The sequence below is a fragment of the Battus philenor genome, unplaced genomic scaffold (genome assembly GCF_028537555.1).
Source record: "Battus philenor isolate CCGP_79_NKW_IND1 unplaced genomic scaffold, ilBatPhil1.0.hap1 SCAF_5, whole genome shotgun sequence".
Taxonomy (NCBI): domain Eukaryota; kingdom Metazoa; phylum Arthropoda; class Insecta; order Lepidoptera; family Papilionidae; genus Battus; species Battus philenor.
In genome coordinates this window covers 12,820,570-12,837,981 of record NW_027181715.1, presented here as the reverse complement: position 1 = coordinate 12,837,981, position 17,412 = coordinate 12,820,570, and the positions used below count along the sequence as shown (strand labels likewise).

Below are 17,412 nucleotides of genomic sequence, written 5' to 3'. Positions count from 1 at the left end.
TATCGTTTTCCCATACGATAACTCATTTTATTTTGATAATTCATTGTATTCCTTGTAGTAGTCATTTAACTAATGATACAATACACGTAAAAATAGCGTTCCACGATGTACGACAAAACATTTTAATTGAAAACATTATCTTTAGAGCCGTATGATGTCGGTCGATAGCCATAAGACGTTTGGCTCACCTGCGTGACAGAGATGGCACTTATGGAACCATCTATAACTGACAAATTGTTGAAGATTATTGAATGTAATGATGTCTAGAAAGTCTGTTTCTGTGAGACTTTTTTGTTTTCTTAGCGTTTTAACTGCTTTTAATAATTGTACTCCATATGGATATTGCCCATGTCGTTCAAAAAGTAGCAAGTAATACCCTTTATTGGAAACTTTCACATTTTCCCCGCAAATAATATCGTATTAGCTCTTACGATTCTATTTACAAGAATTTGGTTTTGAATTATTTCGTAAGTAGGTTGCTCTTTGCGCGCGCTATTGCGCTGCACGCGTGGACCTATTCACCAGCCAAAAACCTACATACCTGCCAGAGTTGATTACATAAGAAAATAATCAAACGACGTACAAATTCGTTTCAGAAATATCCTTTTATAAAAAATTTCACGTTATATTTAATTCAATCAGTCATATTTCGTATACATCCGAGCGGTTATAAAAAAAATTTGATTGATTTCAGTTGAAAGTCACAAATCTGGACGGCTATTTGTATAGAGACACAATACTCACGCAGGGGCGGCTATAGCTCGTGTAGCGCCCGTGTGCAATGAAACCCTGGCGCCCCTAGCCACCCCCCCCCCCCCGCGGCTTTAACTATTAACTTTGCCATCGTGACAAGAAAGTATTTTCATATTTCAACAAGCCATTTCATAAGTAGGTTTATCTTATAGTATGGTAGTAGTTACGGCCTTTCGTTAGTATCTTTGATATGCGTGTTCTAAGAAAACAATCGATAGATGTCGTTAAGATTTATCATTTAAATTTATCGATTTTTAATATTAGAATTTTAAAAGCTAATTCGATGTTTTAGTCCTTATATCATAAATTGATATTTGCATAAATAAATTATGTTATTCTTTCGTATTTACCTACACGCAAAGCATACTTTAGTTAAATGTCAATAAAAGCGGCACTGAGTTTTATGAAAGTGATATGTGTATACTACTAGTATGTGTAACTATTTGTTGTGTATTTTTATAGTTTTGTTGATGACCAAAGTTAACTTTTAAATGTTATGTTATGTATGTTAAAAAATATTATTTACGCACAAATAGTTACAACGCCATCTGTGATTGAAAATTAACATAATACTGTGTATTATATCAAATTAAAGTCTTTTTTATTCCAATAAGTTAAATAACTCCGTGTATACTAGTGTTTAATATATTATTAATATCAATCGTGTACAAAAGCCTGAAATAGAAAAAATAAATAGACGTTTGTATGAAAATTTTTATTTTTTATATCATCTATCTATTAAATGTGCTGGAAAAAAAAGTTATACTTTTTTTAAGTTCATTTGCTATATTTAGCACATAATTGCGCATATATTTTACATACATCGATTTTACCTAGCACATTTACTTTCGGCTGTGCAATCGGAATTGTAAAATGAGCGAAATAATCGCCATAGCCGGTGTTGCCGCTCGATATCGATAAAGATATGTTAGCGTGATCATTACGATCGCAACACGTGTCGCTGCATGTTTGTTTTATCAGAAAAAAAATTGGTTCTTTTTTTCAGGTTTTTTTTATAAAAGCTTTTGTTTTCTGTATGACAACACCGAATTTTCTCCACTTTTAAATACAATTTAAAACCGACTATAAACTCTCGATATATTATGTATATGTAACAATAACACCATCCCGAAATTTTAGGTACAAAAAGTAAAGTTTTTTTTCGTATGGAAATATCCAATTTTCATGGTTTTCCTATATTTCCCGTTTAAATTAAACACTTTCGTTTTACATATGTTTTAACGCCCCACTTGTACTTTTCGCTGTGGACGTCAAAACATGAAAAAGAGAAAAGCCGATCCTGCGACTGGTGTTGTCAGCTGCTAGCGACAAAAACGGTCAAATGTCATTTGTACGACTGTAACAGTATGTGTAACGGTATAATATTTTTATACGAAATATGTTTTCTTCCATTATTCATATTTTTGAATGAAAACTTATTTTTTTCGTAAAATATGGTTTACCTTTGCTTCCTGCTATATGAGTATTATTCCTTCAACTAGTTACTTTATTCGCTGTCGTAGTATAATCAAAAATGTTGCTCCTTCTACTTTTCATATTTTAGACTAAAAAGTCCAAAATTTTTATAATTAAAAAGAAACAAATTGCATATCGCAAAACGTTTTTATAGTTGCTTCGTACGAAGAAACTGATTCAGTAGTCTATATCATCGAGATATTTCACTTCGAAAAGAGCAAATTTTTGTAGGTTCCAAATAAACTACTGGGGGGCCCTATATCCTTTTTGAGAAAAAAATCCTTGACAAATTTCAAAATTCAGGACAAGCGAAAGGGGATAAAATGTTTATTTTCAAATTCCGTCCATGGTATTACCCGATGCGAGCACGCAAAGTCACCTCCGTAATCGACAAACTTTAAACTCAAAACTATAGGCTCCGACGTCGCGAATGCGAGATATTCGAATTAAAAAAAGTGCACTTTTTTGCAGATTTTATTCGAGGACCTAGGAATATTGCTCGGGGGAGCAAAAAAAATCCATCCGGGCTGGTAAAGTTGGGAATATTTCCGAAAAAGAAAAGCGATAGTTTCACAAAACCAACGTCGTGCGACCGCCAAGCGAGCGTTCTAACATGAGCATATCGGCGGCCAGCTTGTTTTTTCGACTCGCCGTACTTTTATCGTGTAGCGAGTTTCCCATTACCTAAAAATGACATCGATATCAAGAAAAAATGCCCTAAGGAAAAAAACGGTGCCCGCGTTGCGGCCGCCATCTTGAATTTCGCTAATGACAGATTTTTTCCGACGTCACCTCAGGAAACGCGGAAGCTCCGCCATACGTTGAGAACCTTCATCTCAACTCCTTCTGCGAGAACGGTGGCGTTGGTTGATCGGTCGGAGGAAGTTGCAGGATTATAGATAATAAAATAGTGATTTACCGTTTGTGCTTCATTAAACTATTTTCCTAAAAGCCTATTACTCACATAATCATAACATGGCGAATTTCACAGAAACCGAACAAGCCCACGATGGCATAACAATATAAGGGTACTCTAAATCGCAGCGTTGATGCGCTACTGAGTAATACTAAGCAGCAAAAAGAGTATTAACAGAACGATCATACTGCAACTGAACGTAATATTATAAGTAAACACGAATCTCAGTCTTCCTGTAATAAAAATAAAATTTAAATAAAATAATCTTTTTCTAGAACTTTAGTTTCCATGGCAGATTGTTCTGTCGTAGCGGATTACAATCAATAAATCCAATAATTATCAAAGTCTCAGCGGATTTATAAGATAAAGCGACCACCCGCCTTATTTGATTAAAATTCTGTTATCAAAGCATAGGCTAAGTATAAAATGTTGGAGCTGAGGAAAATTTGACATTCACTTGGAGGAACCAGGTAAGCTCAGAATCGTAGAGCGAATGCAATAGTAGTGAAATATGTATGTGTAATTATTGCTTTACATTCCTAATCTGAGTAAATTTTAACATAATTTATTTCTTTTGATTAATTTTTGTTAATTCTTAAAGTCACGTAGAAATAAAAAAGTTCTTTTACTTAAGAATAAGCATAAATGATGTAATGCAATTACTGACTTATTTGTAATATTGTCTAAAGATACATACGTCAAGATGAAAACCGTCGCCGTCGCCCTCGTCGCGCTGCTGGCCAGCGTCAGCGCCCTGCCGCCCCAGCCCACGTCTGCCGGTGAGTTTGGACGCCACCACGCCTTGATGTCGTTGCACAACATATCACGTGTTTATCACTCAGTCAGGCGAAGTGTGGTGTTTTTGTAGCCGTTTTAATACCTTTAGCATTGTTAAGTAAAAATTTATACCAATTCAACAAATATAATCTACAAAGTCGGACACACTTTCAGTTGCCATCGTCGAGGCAGTCATCGAGTCAATTGTGAACGCACTGGAGCAGCGCGATCCGATCCTGGTCGAGAGAGCCGAAGGCGAATTCAACTTCAGAGAGTACGTACGGCTTTGATTCCTTTTCACATTCATGTAAAAGTAAATGCATTGAAATTAAATGAATTGTATAAGAAAACTCAATTATTATAAATGTAATTAACAAATAAATTACTTATTTATAAATTATTCTACAACAATATTTTCTTTTACCTTTAGCCGCGTCAAGGGCAGCGCTTTCGTCGAGGCTTTAGTCTTCACCGGCTTCAGCAACGTCGCGAGTGACGTCAGCTTGTCCGGCTCAGTGCTAAACGTTGCCTTGACCTTCCCCAGTATTTCGGCCACCGTCGGTAAGTGTAGCTCATGCAACATTTTCATTTCGTGCCATAATTTTTAAACTTTTGCTTATGATAAAACTTTTAAAAACTATTCTGTTTGTATGAAAAGATATTTTTACATTGAACAGTTGAATAGAAAATATATAGTAATGAGGAACATTCTTTAAGGCGACTCCGGTGCTGAAGTGACCGTCGGAAGGCGAACCATTGGCGCCCAGTTGAGCGGCAGGTGCGTATTGTTTGGAACATTGTAATATTTCTTATGATAAACAAAAGTATAAACAATCACGAAGTTTCTGCAACCAAAAGCTTAGAGACCTGTAAGAACACAATAATAATCATTTCATCGAGTGAAGATCAACAGATTTAAAGAAATTCCGAGACGTTGATTAAGTTCGCAAAGCGGGCGGGGGACAGTTGGTTGGCAATTCTATAAGGGTCATTTGGAAACCACCCAATGTATATTGATGCGTCTGAATACATATTTCGAATATGAAATCTAGATCGCGATTTAGAACAGGATCTTTATTCTTTGGCTAGTATTTTTTAAACCAAAAAAGCTACAATAGAAATAGATTTTCGTGGAATATCTTAGTTTACAAATTACACACAAATTCAATTGGCAAATAATGGCAAATTAAAATGACCCTAAAATGTTTTTCAAAGTTCAATATTAAAATATGATGCACGTATTTCCTTCAGCTTGGCTATCAACGACATTGAAATAGTGTCTCAAGTCGACCTTCTTGGATTTCTGATCGATGGCCTGGACTTCGACTGCACCATCGGCGGCATTGACGTGAGTACTATGTGTGTGTGCGTTGTGAGACATGAGCTGTTGGTTTATTTTTGAATGACTCTTTACTTTTTTGTGTTAATACACAAGTTCTGACTTTTATCTGAAGTAGATATGTAACTTGAAAATCAATACTGATTGTTAAACTGAAAGTTGCAATTAATTATCCCCTGCTTCCCATATTTTTTTAGTCCAACCTCAACGTGGTCGTCGGAAGCCATGACCTCTCAGACCGCGTGAACGATGTCCTCGGAGTTAGGCTGCCGAACCTTCTGAAGAAACACAGGGTGAGGTTTAGTTGTATGAGTATTTTTTCTATTACTACCGGCACATCAGATTAGCTAATAATATTCTTTTTTAATTATTGCAGGATCTGCTGAACCGCGTGGCCGCCAGGGCTATCCAACTCATCCTCGGATTACTGTTCTAAGAAGTTTACTTCTTTGACAATATCAGAATAGTTTTTGTATAAACGTTTGCAGCGTTACGAAACATTTTGTTTACCATCCAATGACTGTATCTGAAAATTCTACAATTAAATATCTCAAGCTATAAGAATAATATTTTTACTTGTTACCCTTCCCAATGTGATTATTTTCTGGAAGCCGTTATTTTATTTTTGAAATAACAATATTAGATGATTTTTCGCCGATGTTAATGTACTGATGGTAAAAAACTTTAGATATTAACTGTGTAATGTTCGAAAGCGTTGAATTATTTAAATATGTATAGTGCTAATGTGTGGCCATAAAATTTATTATGGATTTTTGTTTGAAACTGCTTGTGATAATATCATAAAAGTTTCTGTTTAAGGATTCCTAGCCTCACGGAACACTGGCGTTGATAAATATTTTATATCTGTATTCTGCATATTTTTCATATGACCGTATTTGTAAAATTTTCAAATCAATTTCTTAAGCGATAGTATTAGTGGTTAATTCTAAAACTTTTTGAATTTTGTACCGTTCCTTTTTTCAATTATCAGATAATGATTTTAAATTAACATTTTTGTTGAAGTTCTTGATATGTAAAATGGTTCAATAGCTCTTCGTTGATTCTTTTTATTAATTGATTCTAGATTTTTTTTCCTTTGGATTGAACTTACACTGCTGTCCAAGTGGCAATTTCAGATTCCGCCTGGTTTGAGGCATCAAGGTACAGAGGGTGCCTAACTTGAATACTTGGCTAATAATACTTCTGCCAAGAAGTGTTAGACGAAACTCCAACGAAGTTCCTACCTATTATGGTCTCTACTTAACCGATAAGTGCGCTTTTATGCAGCTAGTCACATTTCACTATACACGATGCTATCGACTATTAACATGATCGGTGCTATCGCTGTATAAAAAATAGTGATTTTCAGAGGAGAACTCATATCAGTGTAATCTGTTACTTATTTACATTTCGAGATCTCAACTAATTATGATAATTGAAGTAATAAACTTCATATATATTCGGATGAATGTATACTCGACTCTTAATTATGTATAATAATTTTGAAAATAAGTTTCATGTGATAAAAATGGCAATTTAACAAAATAAAAAATGAAAAACTAATATTATTTTTCCTTATGAAAATTCCCATGTCAATTTTTATGGTTATAGTCCACATAGTAACTAAAAACATACCCACATCACACGTTAACATGTGGTTTGTAATAAAAAGTATTAAACGAAATTTTTATTCATAATGAAAACTTGAGCCAACAATGTATTCTGTTTTGCCTCAAGCCTAGAACTTTGTTATAACTATCAATGTTGTTAGACTTTATTAAAAAAATTAACATCTTTAATTTTAACGAGTCAACCAAAAAAAGCATCAATCTCATAAATTATCACACTGCAAAACATGAAACTGTTGAGGATAGTCCATAAATGTCCAAATTGTGTGGTTTTTAAATTGAATTTCAAACACAACGGATTTTATTTATAAAATTCTCTAATTTGAAACCAGCTTGATGGGATTAATTAAACCAAAAAGGTTTTACTGTAACTGTAATGTTAAAAAGAGTAGAAGACTTATTAGTTTGAAAGTAAACATAGTGTTACACAAATAAAATTAGCTAACAAGCGCCATCTAGAGTATTTTGTTAGACCGTTTTTCAAATTCATTAGCGTTATTAAGTGTATAGTGTCTCAAATAGATGTCGTGGTTAAATATGTTAAAACCCGCCTTCAAAATAATTATGTATTATTTATATTTGCTTTATTTAGTTATATCGAAACCCTGTTCGCGATGATATATTTTTTAACTGGCTATTAATAGTTTTTTGTTTATTTTAATAACGAAACCATTTTATATTATACAGCCATTTTTTAAATGAGACTTGTACAGATCGTGCGGAGTAACTAATATTTTTTTTTTTCAATCAAGGTCACATTAAAATATATAAAATATATATGAGGCTGCAATAGTTTGCAAAAGCAGCCCAATAATAGAAGACTGAGACTTGCAAGCGTAGGTTGGTAGTTCTATTCCTTGGATACAGTCTTGTATATAATTCACACTCCGTGCCTTAATGATGTGGGATTTCCACTGCCCGCGGATAAGTTTCCAGAGGTTGGGTAGCAGCGTCCTCTGCGTACCATAATACCACAATACTGATCTCCATATTTATACAAGATATTCCAAACGAGGCTTAAGTGTTCTCATTTATTTTAGATTAATCAAAATAAACAAAAAACAATATAAGACATAATTGAAATTGTTATCACGATGGGTTCAGGGTGACGAATATTAAAAAAAGTATTACATCTGTTACAAATTTTATTAATATTTTGTTATGTTTTAGACGAAGGTGTTGTTTTTTGCAGTATAACCGTGTATTATTAGTGTGTTGGCAAAACTAAACCTTTAAATTTTGAAGTGGATGCAAAGTTTCTTAAAAAGAGTTGTGTCAACATTGTCGACGCCTGTAAAATTATTTTATTATACTTAGTGTTACATTGCATTTGTTATTAATACTTGTAATGGTGTTTAACTCCTGGAATGACTCTCCAGATAACAGTATCTTCAAACTGGATTTAATAATTTCGTTGCCAATATAAAATTGCCAGTGGTATTTACAAAAAAGTCTTTGTTCAGTGAAAATATAATATTTTCTCATTACTTAAAGATATAAGTGGTACTTCATAATGGCTACGGTGTAATCCACTTAGAACACTTGAAAGCTCATTAACAATTGGCTGCAGATATTGATACAAGAAATCTACTATAAATAAGCCTTTAAAATTATTAAAACAGGTTATAACATAGAAATAGTGTCAGTAGTGTTTTTAAAAGGACGAAGTTAGCTTTGCCAAGGATCAAGTAATTACATCATAATAAACTTTAGGTACAATATAGTTGCATATAAACTTTTTTATACTCGACTTATAGTGTAATACTGTCTTAAAAATCCAAACGCACCTACCGTTCAAGTTATAAATCTGTGCAGCTGGTAAGTTATTGTTCAGACCTACAATAAGACTTAATATTATTTGTTTACTTATAATAATTACTTTTAACAATAAAACAAACAAAACGAGTTCACGCTGAATAACATATTATTGTTTTGTTAAATCCATTAAGGGTATAATTCAAAGATGCATAAGATAAATTGTTGCAAAACCATACAGAATTAAGGAAAAATATGTTAATTAACAATTTGATTTACAGGTATTTTTAACATAATTTTCATATTAGTGGTCAGGACGGTGTGAAAATTGTAGATATTTTAAAACGGGAAGTATAATACAGTTTACATTTTCATGTTCCGTAAACAAAAGGCAAATGCATTTAATCGGAAAAATGTAAAGACGTTGACATACTTGATAGCGTCGATTATAAGGTGATAATGAATGTGCCAGTAACTGCGTTTTAATAAACGTTCATTACTCTAGATAATTACAAGGGCACTAGCAACAAGGAACTATTAATAGTTTATATCTTCAAGGGCGGAGATATGAAAACTAAAGGTCCTAAACCTCATATAAAACTTGATTATAAAAAAACTAGTTGATATATATGTTTTTGAAAAGTTCGTAACAGTGATGGTAATAGAAAAGACAATAATAGTAAAAGTTACCACTAGGGTAAAGGAATGTAGCTTTTGAATGTAATTTTCAGAATCATGATTTATCTACATATATGTATAAGTATACATCTATTTTCTATCTCATCACGATATCTTTGAAATCATAGAACTTAGAAACTTGAAATTTGGTAGGAATATTTCTTTTGGCGACTAATGATTCGCTAAGGTTAGAAATAACGAAATTCTATTCACAAGGGAGTTAATGGGGCGGTCACTATTGCAAGAACTATAATTTTGCTAAGTATTTTGAATAATTATTTCCATATAATTAAAAAAAAATGTGAGAAATGGTAAACAAATATATTTTTTAATAAATAACATCTACAAAAAGCAGTGCGGGCCACACGAAGCGGGTGTGGGTCAGCTTGTTTAACTATAAGTTTTCATCTATGTTTTCGTTTTGAATACCATGAAACAATTATTATTACTTACTTTATAATAAGTGCTTTCAAAAATATATCTCTCCACTAATTGTTAACTGTTATAATTTAGAATTCGATTAATTCTATAAAACCTGGAACTGGAGATATCCATGTGTCTAATATATTACTTGTTACAAACGTTTAAGACGTTTTTAAGTCAGTCACTTTGAAGCATTCATCTGGTTAAAAGAGGTCTTAAGAAACTTTCTTAGAAAATATCATCAAATATTTCACTTCACAGTAGTTGTATATCATAATAAAAAGTTAATAAAGAAGTTTATAATGCTGTCTTGGGTGTTTTGACTATAATGTTTGCACAAGTAAAGGATATGTGTAGAAGTTGAATAAAAAAGGCTTTGAATTCGTTGGAAATGGGAACCTTATTTGTCCATTTATGCGATCCTATGGAGGTCTGAAACATTTAGTTGTCTTATGTACCACAGTGAGGGTGTAGAGCTGAGGTTAACTGTTACTAAAGTACATTGGTGTGTTCCGTGGGAGATCACAGAGCAATTATTTGGAAGTAATGCATACTTATTGCCCTAAGTATGCAAAACCTTGAAGGAACTTCAGCGTCGGGCTTGCAATAAAGCTGACTGGCAAGAGGTTCACACCAACGATAATGGGCTTTACCCAATTAGACTTCATATTTTGGTTGATAATGGGTTTAACAATTCAGTGGGAATTGTAAAAGTCGTGTTTGACTTAATAGTATATTTATTATGGCCAATAAACTTAATTTATTAATTCAATTTTGTGAAGAGTTCTGAAATAAAAAAATAATGATACAATAAATTTATTGTTCAACTAAGTATTTTCTAATCAAAAAAAACAATCAATTCAACACCTGATCGTCGTGTAACGTCAATAGGTAACTGATCGATAGGGATTACCAAGATAGAAATGTACGTAATTAATTACGCTTTAGATAATATCAAACATTTTCATTCGAGTATAAATAGCTGGTGTTAAATTCTTAAAATCAATTGTTAAAGGAATAAAGGTGAGACTAGTCGTATTCAGTATTTATTACGTTTCATTTTTATACAGACATTTTTGTTACAATATTCTTAATATAAAAATATTTCTCGAGCCGGGTAACATGGAAATCTTAGACTTTGCTTGGCTTTGGCGAATTCCCTCTATATTATTTTAATAATTAGCTATTGAATGCTATCCTTCTTGTTTTTCCTGCTGTTTGTTTATTACCTTTTCATCACCAGAAAATTCCTTAATTATAACCTCGTATTCATTAATGTTAGTAATGGACTTTCCCCATTGTCCTTCTGTTCAGAGACAATCTACCTATGAAAACACACTGCTACGCACTACGCAATTTTTCACTCAGTCTTTCCTCCAACATTTGCCCTTACAAAAACGATGTATGACCCAATGTCATTTCAGTTTTCAGGTTATGAGAACTAAATACATATGTCAGATTTTACATAATTTCAATTGTTGCTTTCGAACCTCTTTATTTATTATTTGACCACTAATTAAAAGCTTTCAAGGCGTAAATACATATTTTATTAAATTTTAATTTCTAATTAACAATTAAGAATATGTAACTAATACTGTTATGATGTAAATAGAGAGACATAATGTAGCTTATAGAAATATATATATTTTTAGGCCGAAACATGAAGACTATCGCCGTTGCTGCATTGATGCTTTTGGCAAGTGCCAGCGCACTGCCGGCTCTTTCCGAAAAAGGTAAAATCAAAGATAAAATTCACTATAACTTTATCCTTTTTTTTCTTGTTTTTTCTAATGTATAATACATTATTATTTTGAAGCAACTTATGTAAAATTTTTAATTGTTTATATGAATATAAATATTTTAGTCAATAGTAAAATAAATGGGGTCCCTGCGTATTACAACGATTAATATTTGGGGAGTTAACATTTTAATATTAATTATAATTGATAATTATATTTGTAATACAATTAATGGATCATTGGCATGCGTGATATATTGTTATTAAAAATATCGTTACAGAAAATCTATCATTTTAACCAGTATTATTAAATAATATTTTCTAGTACTGCATATGTAGAAGCGTATTTATTTTAATAAATTATTATAATATTACAGAGGCGCGTCAGCAGAGAATTGTTGTCGATATTATCTTGGGTATCATCAATGACTGGAAACAGGACATGCGAGACAGAGGTCTTGACCCCCTTATCGTTGAAAGCGCCCGAAGAGACTTTGCACTTTCTGAACCTAAGTAAGTTCTTGTATAGTTACAATTATAATATTTGATAGTATTTTTATTATTAGACTTTAAATTAGATAAGGAGTGCCCTGATGTCAAGCGTAATCTTAATGTTATGCGACTTCCCCTGAAACATTTTTTAGACGAAATTTGAACCTCTGTAAAATTTCTATATCAACGAGTTACGCTGTAATATTAACACAATGCCGCATCTATGATGAACCGTACCCGTGTAAGACCTTCCTTTATTTATGTACCTACAATCTATATTGTAATAGTCATAATTTTTTTGACAGAATCTTGAGCGGAAGCGCATGGGTCGAAAATTTCGAATTAGTTGGCCTTACAGACATCCGCGTCAACAACATGCACTTCTCGATCCTGTCTCAAACCCTGACTTTTGATGTCTCTCTGGGCAGGCTTTCAGCGAGAGCTGGTGAGTTAAAAAAATCAGTTTAACATAGTTATTTATTGAGACAGGCTGCCTTTACATGTAGTAAAATCAGATGCAAGTATAACTCTATTTTGATTATTTATTTTATCACATTGTAAATGCCGAAGAACTATAATAAATATTTGTTCATTGTAGATAGATTATAACAATTAAAAATTTACTCACGTTCAACAAATCACATTCATTTTAGCTTACAGATTTGAAAGCTCCATTATATTTGTACGAAGGTCATATTACAGAATAATATAGTATAAGTTTGCATATACAATGATTTTAATAGTAAAGAACAGAGTAATTGTATTTATGGCGTTTGCTTCAACATAAGCTATTCTTGTAAAATAAATTTACGGGATTTATATAAGTCAAAGTTTCTTTTGCTCATATTACAAATAAAATAGAAGTAAATTTAATAACAATTTTATAGGTGATGCTGGTTTTGAACTTACCACCTTCGGACGTGACATTTCTGGTGGAATCAGTGGCAGGTACTTTACAAAATTTTTATTTTCTATGTGTTTAGACAGATCTTTATTTATAAATTACGATATTTATCGCCCCGTCCATTTTTGACGCCTTATACTACTAAAATTTTAAAAATAAAAAAAAAACACTTGTCAACATAAATAACATAGATTATCATAGCAGTATCAGGTTGTAATAAAAGGCATTGGGTTGTCGTTGCCGTTTCAGGCCATAGATGTTTAGACAGCAAGACATAGGCCTCTCTCAAAGATATCTATGGGGGATATACCATAATTACCACGCATAACAGGTGGATTGCCGATAGCACTGTGTTATGGTACGCAAGCAGAAAACGCTGCTGCCCATCCTATGTTTGAATTATATATAATACTATATCCCTGGAATGCGTTCTATGGTCACAAGTCTATGTATACAGACAGTAAATATTCACAAAAAGTTTATAGATCTTCGTACATTTTTTTGTAAAAAAATCAAATCCTGCCTTTATTTATCTTTATAGAATTATCGATTAAGAATTTGTGATAAACGCTTTTCTAATCAGTGTTGTTTATAAATTTCATGAAAACAATATTATCTTATCTTGTTTTCGCATATTGAAGATTTTAATGTGAAATAGCAACAAAAAATCAGCAATTTATGTAATATTATATCAAGAAGTCCAACTACATAAGTTTGATTAATTATTTTGATTATCTTAAATTTATTATTATTTTTAATCTTTTTAATTCTTTACTTTAGAAAATACAATTCTTATCATTTTTGTGATAAATTTTACTATTGAAAAATTATCAATTTAAGTAAGAAAACGACCAATATTTAGCCACTTCCACACACGCAGTGATAGTCGTGCAACAAAATGCACCGCCCGCCAGGCCGCTGATAAAAGCGCATGCGACAAACAATGCTAATTACACAACTACCACCGTTAAATCACTCAACACGTGTTGTGCACGGGACATCTTCAGGAGTTATGTTACACCAATTAGTGCCAAGCAAAGAGTACCAATTTATTATAAATTAAATTAGCTTTCTTATGTATCCTTCATAAATTGAATAAGGTTTTATTTAAGTTAGCGTTAGACTAAATTTTATTTACTCGCTTATTATTGTTTACCGTTGTCAAAGACTGAATTACAAAAAAAAACTGACGATTGCAAATATCTTGTTCCATTCCAAGAATGTTTTACATTTTATGATATGGAACGCTTACATTTCTAAATGAAAACTTTCTAGAGTTTGTATCATTATCTCAAAACAATAAAGAAGGTTTCATATTGAACATCGAACGGTGGCAATAAATTTTAGTTACCTATTTGATTTTAACTTTTATTAATATTTTTATAACATATTAAGACTAATATAATTTTTGAATAATATCTTTAGGTTTAAACAAAAACTTATTAAAAATCATCTCTGCTCTACTGTCTGTTACGTGTTTTTTTTGCTTTGCATTCGTTGCTTCCATATTGTTATTAATTCAATTTTCCTTTATTTTAGTTTGGAAATCGTTAATGCCCGTGTTACTGGATCCGTGAGAGTAAGCGTTGGTGTCATCTCTGGAATCTCTATTCGCAACATCTCTTTGAGATTCTCTGTCGGAGCCATCAACGTGAGTACCATTTGATTTTAGTAAATTAAACAGTTATTGGTATCACTTTAGATTTAAATGAATAACCTCTATATTATGACTCGATATACAAGAAGGAAAATTTTAAATTATAATGAGTAAATGACGTGGTTATTCAGATTTGCAGTATGAAGGTTTCAATTCTAACACATTCAACAACACTTCTATCGAACTAATTTTAACAATAGTAGTAGAGTGGTAAAAACTACTGTGTATGATCGTGGATAGCTTTTTAAATTTCATTCCTAGTAAGAATTCACTTTATGTCATCGTCGTTTCACCACATAGACGTCCACTGCAAGGCATAGAATTCCAAAGATATCTATGATGGGATGTACCATAATCGCCATACAAGGCAAGCGGGTTGCTGATCGCTGTGTCCTATTATGGTTTGCAGAAGGTGTCAATGCTTATTCTCTGGAAAATAGTTTATGAGCAGTGGCAATCCTATGTAATTAATTTGTAAAGTGTAAATTACATAAGATTGTATCCAGAAAATCTGTTTCTGCAATCTGCAATCAAGTCTCTGTCCTTTACCTCAGGGCTATCATTGCTTACTTTAAGTAAAGTTAAAGAAAAACCGTAAGTAATGATTGAAGATAAAATAATCCACAACTAATAATTATTGGTTAAACAAAACGGACTTAAAGATTGTAGGTCTGGGATAGCAATGACAGAGGCTATGGTTATGCAGTATCGTTAATGTATCACTTATTTTCGGAGTGCAGAAGCTTTTTAAATTATTACAATGTTTTACAATATGAAGCATACTTCGATGTGATAAATACAGATAAGGTGTAGAATTTCGAATTTAAAAACAGTTTATAGTAAATACACGTCATTGAAAAATCGCCTCATGCTTTTTTTCGCTATGTTTAATAATTGCTATAAATAAATATTTCAGTCGGATTTGAACGTCATCGTCCTCGGTAGAGACATTTCTGATAGAGTAAACGACTACCTAAACAACATTCTTCCAGCTGCTTTGAAGGAAAGCGAGGTATGTATGATTAACTAAATATTTTTGACTTTATTTTTAAACTTTTGTTACGACATAAAAATCAATAATTTAAGTGAACTTACGTGTTCTAAAATTATTTTTGAGAGTCTTTTTAATTTACAATTTCATTAAAGAATCGAATGTTGTTTTTCATTTTGGAAATCGTGTTATAAAAAATCGCTTTCAAGCCTGAGATTTATAAATATTACCAAAAAGTATACATCAATATTTTTCTTATACATTTTGCTTTGAGAAATGGTGTATAGTGTGATATAGTATTGTATCGATAACAGATATTTTTCTTATAATATTATTGTGTATATTGTTCAAAAATACTATTCTCAGAAAAAAATGTATAATATTTTAAATAATTTCAATGTCTTTGTGATTGTAAATAAAGAGAAGGAATGCAAAATGTTTAAAAGCAGTAGGAAGAGAAATTAAAACGGATTTTTTTTTCAGAGAGAAATCAACAACCTTCTGGAATACATTGCTTTGATTATCGCCGAGCGACTCCTCAACGTTGCCGCTCTCAACGCAGTCCTGCGAGCCTAATTACGTCTTGATTGATACGTAATGTCCATCCTTTATGTAAAATAATAAATTTACCTGCTTATAATTAAATAACTGATATATATACTTCTGTTTTTTATTTTGATGAGTCAAATTCTATAGATATTTAATGGAATCAGGCGTTACCTTGCTGAAGTCCATTCTAAGTAAGAAAAGGACCAATATTTAGCCACTTCCGCATATTCAGTGGTCGTACAAAAAGGTGTACCCGCCAGCCCGCTGATAAATGCGTATGTGGCAAACAATGCGAATCACACAACCGCCACCGCCAAATTACTCAACACGTGTTTCACCCCTCCACGGGGCATCTTCAGGAGTTACTAAACTAACTCCTTAGTAACACGAGTTACTAAGGAGTTACTAAGGAGTTATTAAATTCTATAGAAACAATTGCACTGATTCTTGTTATCGCAGCATAGGATGTCCATCCACAAGATGAGCAAATGACCTAGTTAAAGACATCGAAAAACGCTAAGAATATCTGTGAAAATCTATTGGGTATGTTAATTTCCATAACGTTTTACGGCAGAACTAATGGTGGTGATAGTAAATTGTTTTTTTTTTAAGGAATATCGTTCACATATGAAACAAGTTACTCAAAAGAAAGTAATGTCCTAGTTTCCTCTACGCCGAATGTTTCAGAATTTAAAACAGTTGCTGGCAAGTTCCAGAAGTGTAATTCAACTGAATATTCCAATTTATTTGCCGATATAACCTGATTTGAAAATAGATGTCTCATTTTTTATATTTCCTTTAAATGACTTTCCATTTTAAATATCAAAAACCTTTAAAATACTAACTCTGCTGTAAAAAAATAAAAAGAACTAATAGTGAAAGATTTTTTAAATGACAATGAAACTTTATTTTGAGTACTTCTCGGATTAGGGTGCTTTTGGTACAATATTGGTATCAAGTTGAAGGATGCTATTATAGAGAAGCTTAATTTAATTCTAGATTTTTTATTTTATCGCTTACTAGTCTACCCTTGACCACTAAAATGTGACTATATGGTCGAAGATGAAGCATGTAGACTCAGTAAGTATTGGTTCACCGTTGCCTTGAAGAGACACGGGTTATATTACAGAAAATAAGGAAGCCGATCAGAGTGTTCCACATTCGGGTCGTTCATATCAGAAACATATAATAAAAATGCTTAGTATGCCTCCACAGGAACTCCAAAGGAATGAAATGAAACGAAACGAAACGAAACTAGATGAAACGAAACCAAACGAAATGAAATGAAACAAAATGAAAAGAAATTGACCATCGGAATTTTTAATTAAACTTATTG

The 17,412-nt window shown here is 32.2% G+C and overlaps 3 protein-coding genes across 3 annotated transcripts in view; all 3 read left to right on the top strand.

Annotated features, from left to right (window-relative positions):
- The window catches only part of LOC137929293 (uncharacterized), a 60,513-nt gene that overhangs the window by 30,372 nt on the left and 12,729 nt on the right, over positions 1-17,412 (top strand). The gene's annotated exons all lie outside the window — the stretch shown is intronic.
- On the top strand, positions 3,813-5,828 carry LOC137929530 (uncharacterized). The gene is made up of 7 exons (XM_068772526.1): positions 3,813-3,924; positions 4,097-4,196; positions 4,353-4,483; positions 4,640-4,700; positions 5,174-5,270; positions 5,459-5,554; positions 5,638-5,828. The coding sequence occupies exons 1-7, from the start codon at positions 3,849-3,851 to the stop codon at positions 5,695-5,697; spliced, it is 621 nt and encodes a 206-aa protein (XP_068628627.1). The 5' UTR covers positions 3,813-3,848; the 3' UTR covers positions 5,698-5,828.
- LOC137929634 (uncharacterized) lies at positions 11,390-16,187 on the top strand. The gene is made up of 7 exons (XM_068772677.1): positions 11,390-11,478; positions 11,861-11,996; positions 12,281-12,420; positions 12,863-12,923; positions 14,419-14,530; positions 15,453-15,548; positions 16,011-16,187. Exons 1-7 carry the CDS (start codon positions 11,406-11,408, stop codon positions 16,101-16,103), a joined length of 711 nt encoding a protein of 236 aa, XP_068628778.1. The 5' UTR covers positions 11,390-11,405; the 3' UTR covers positions 16,104-16,187.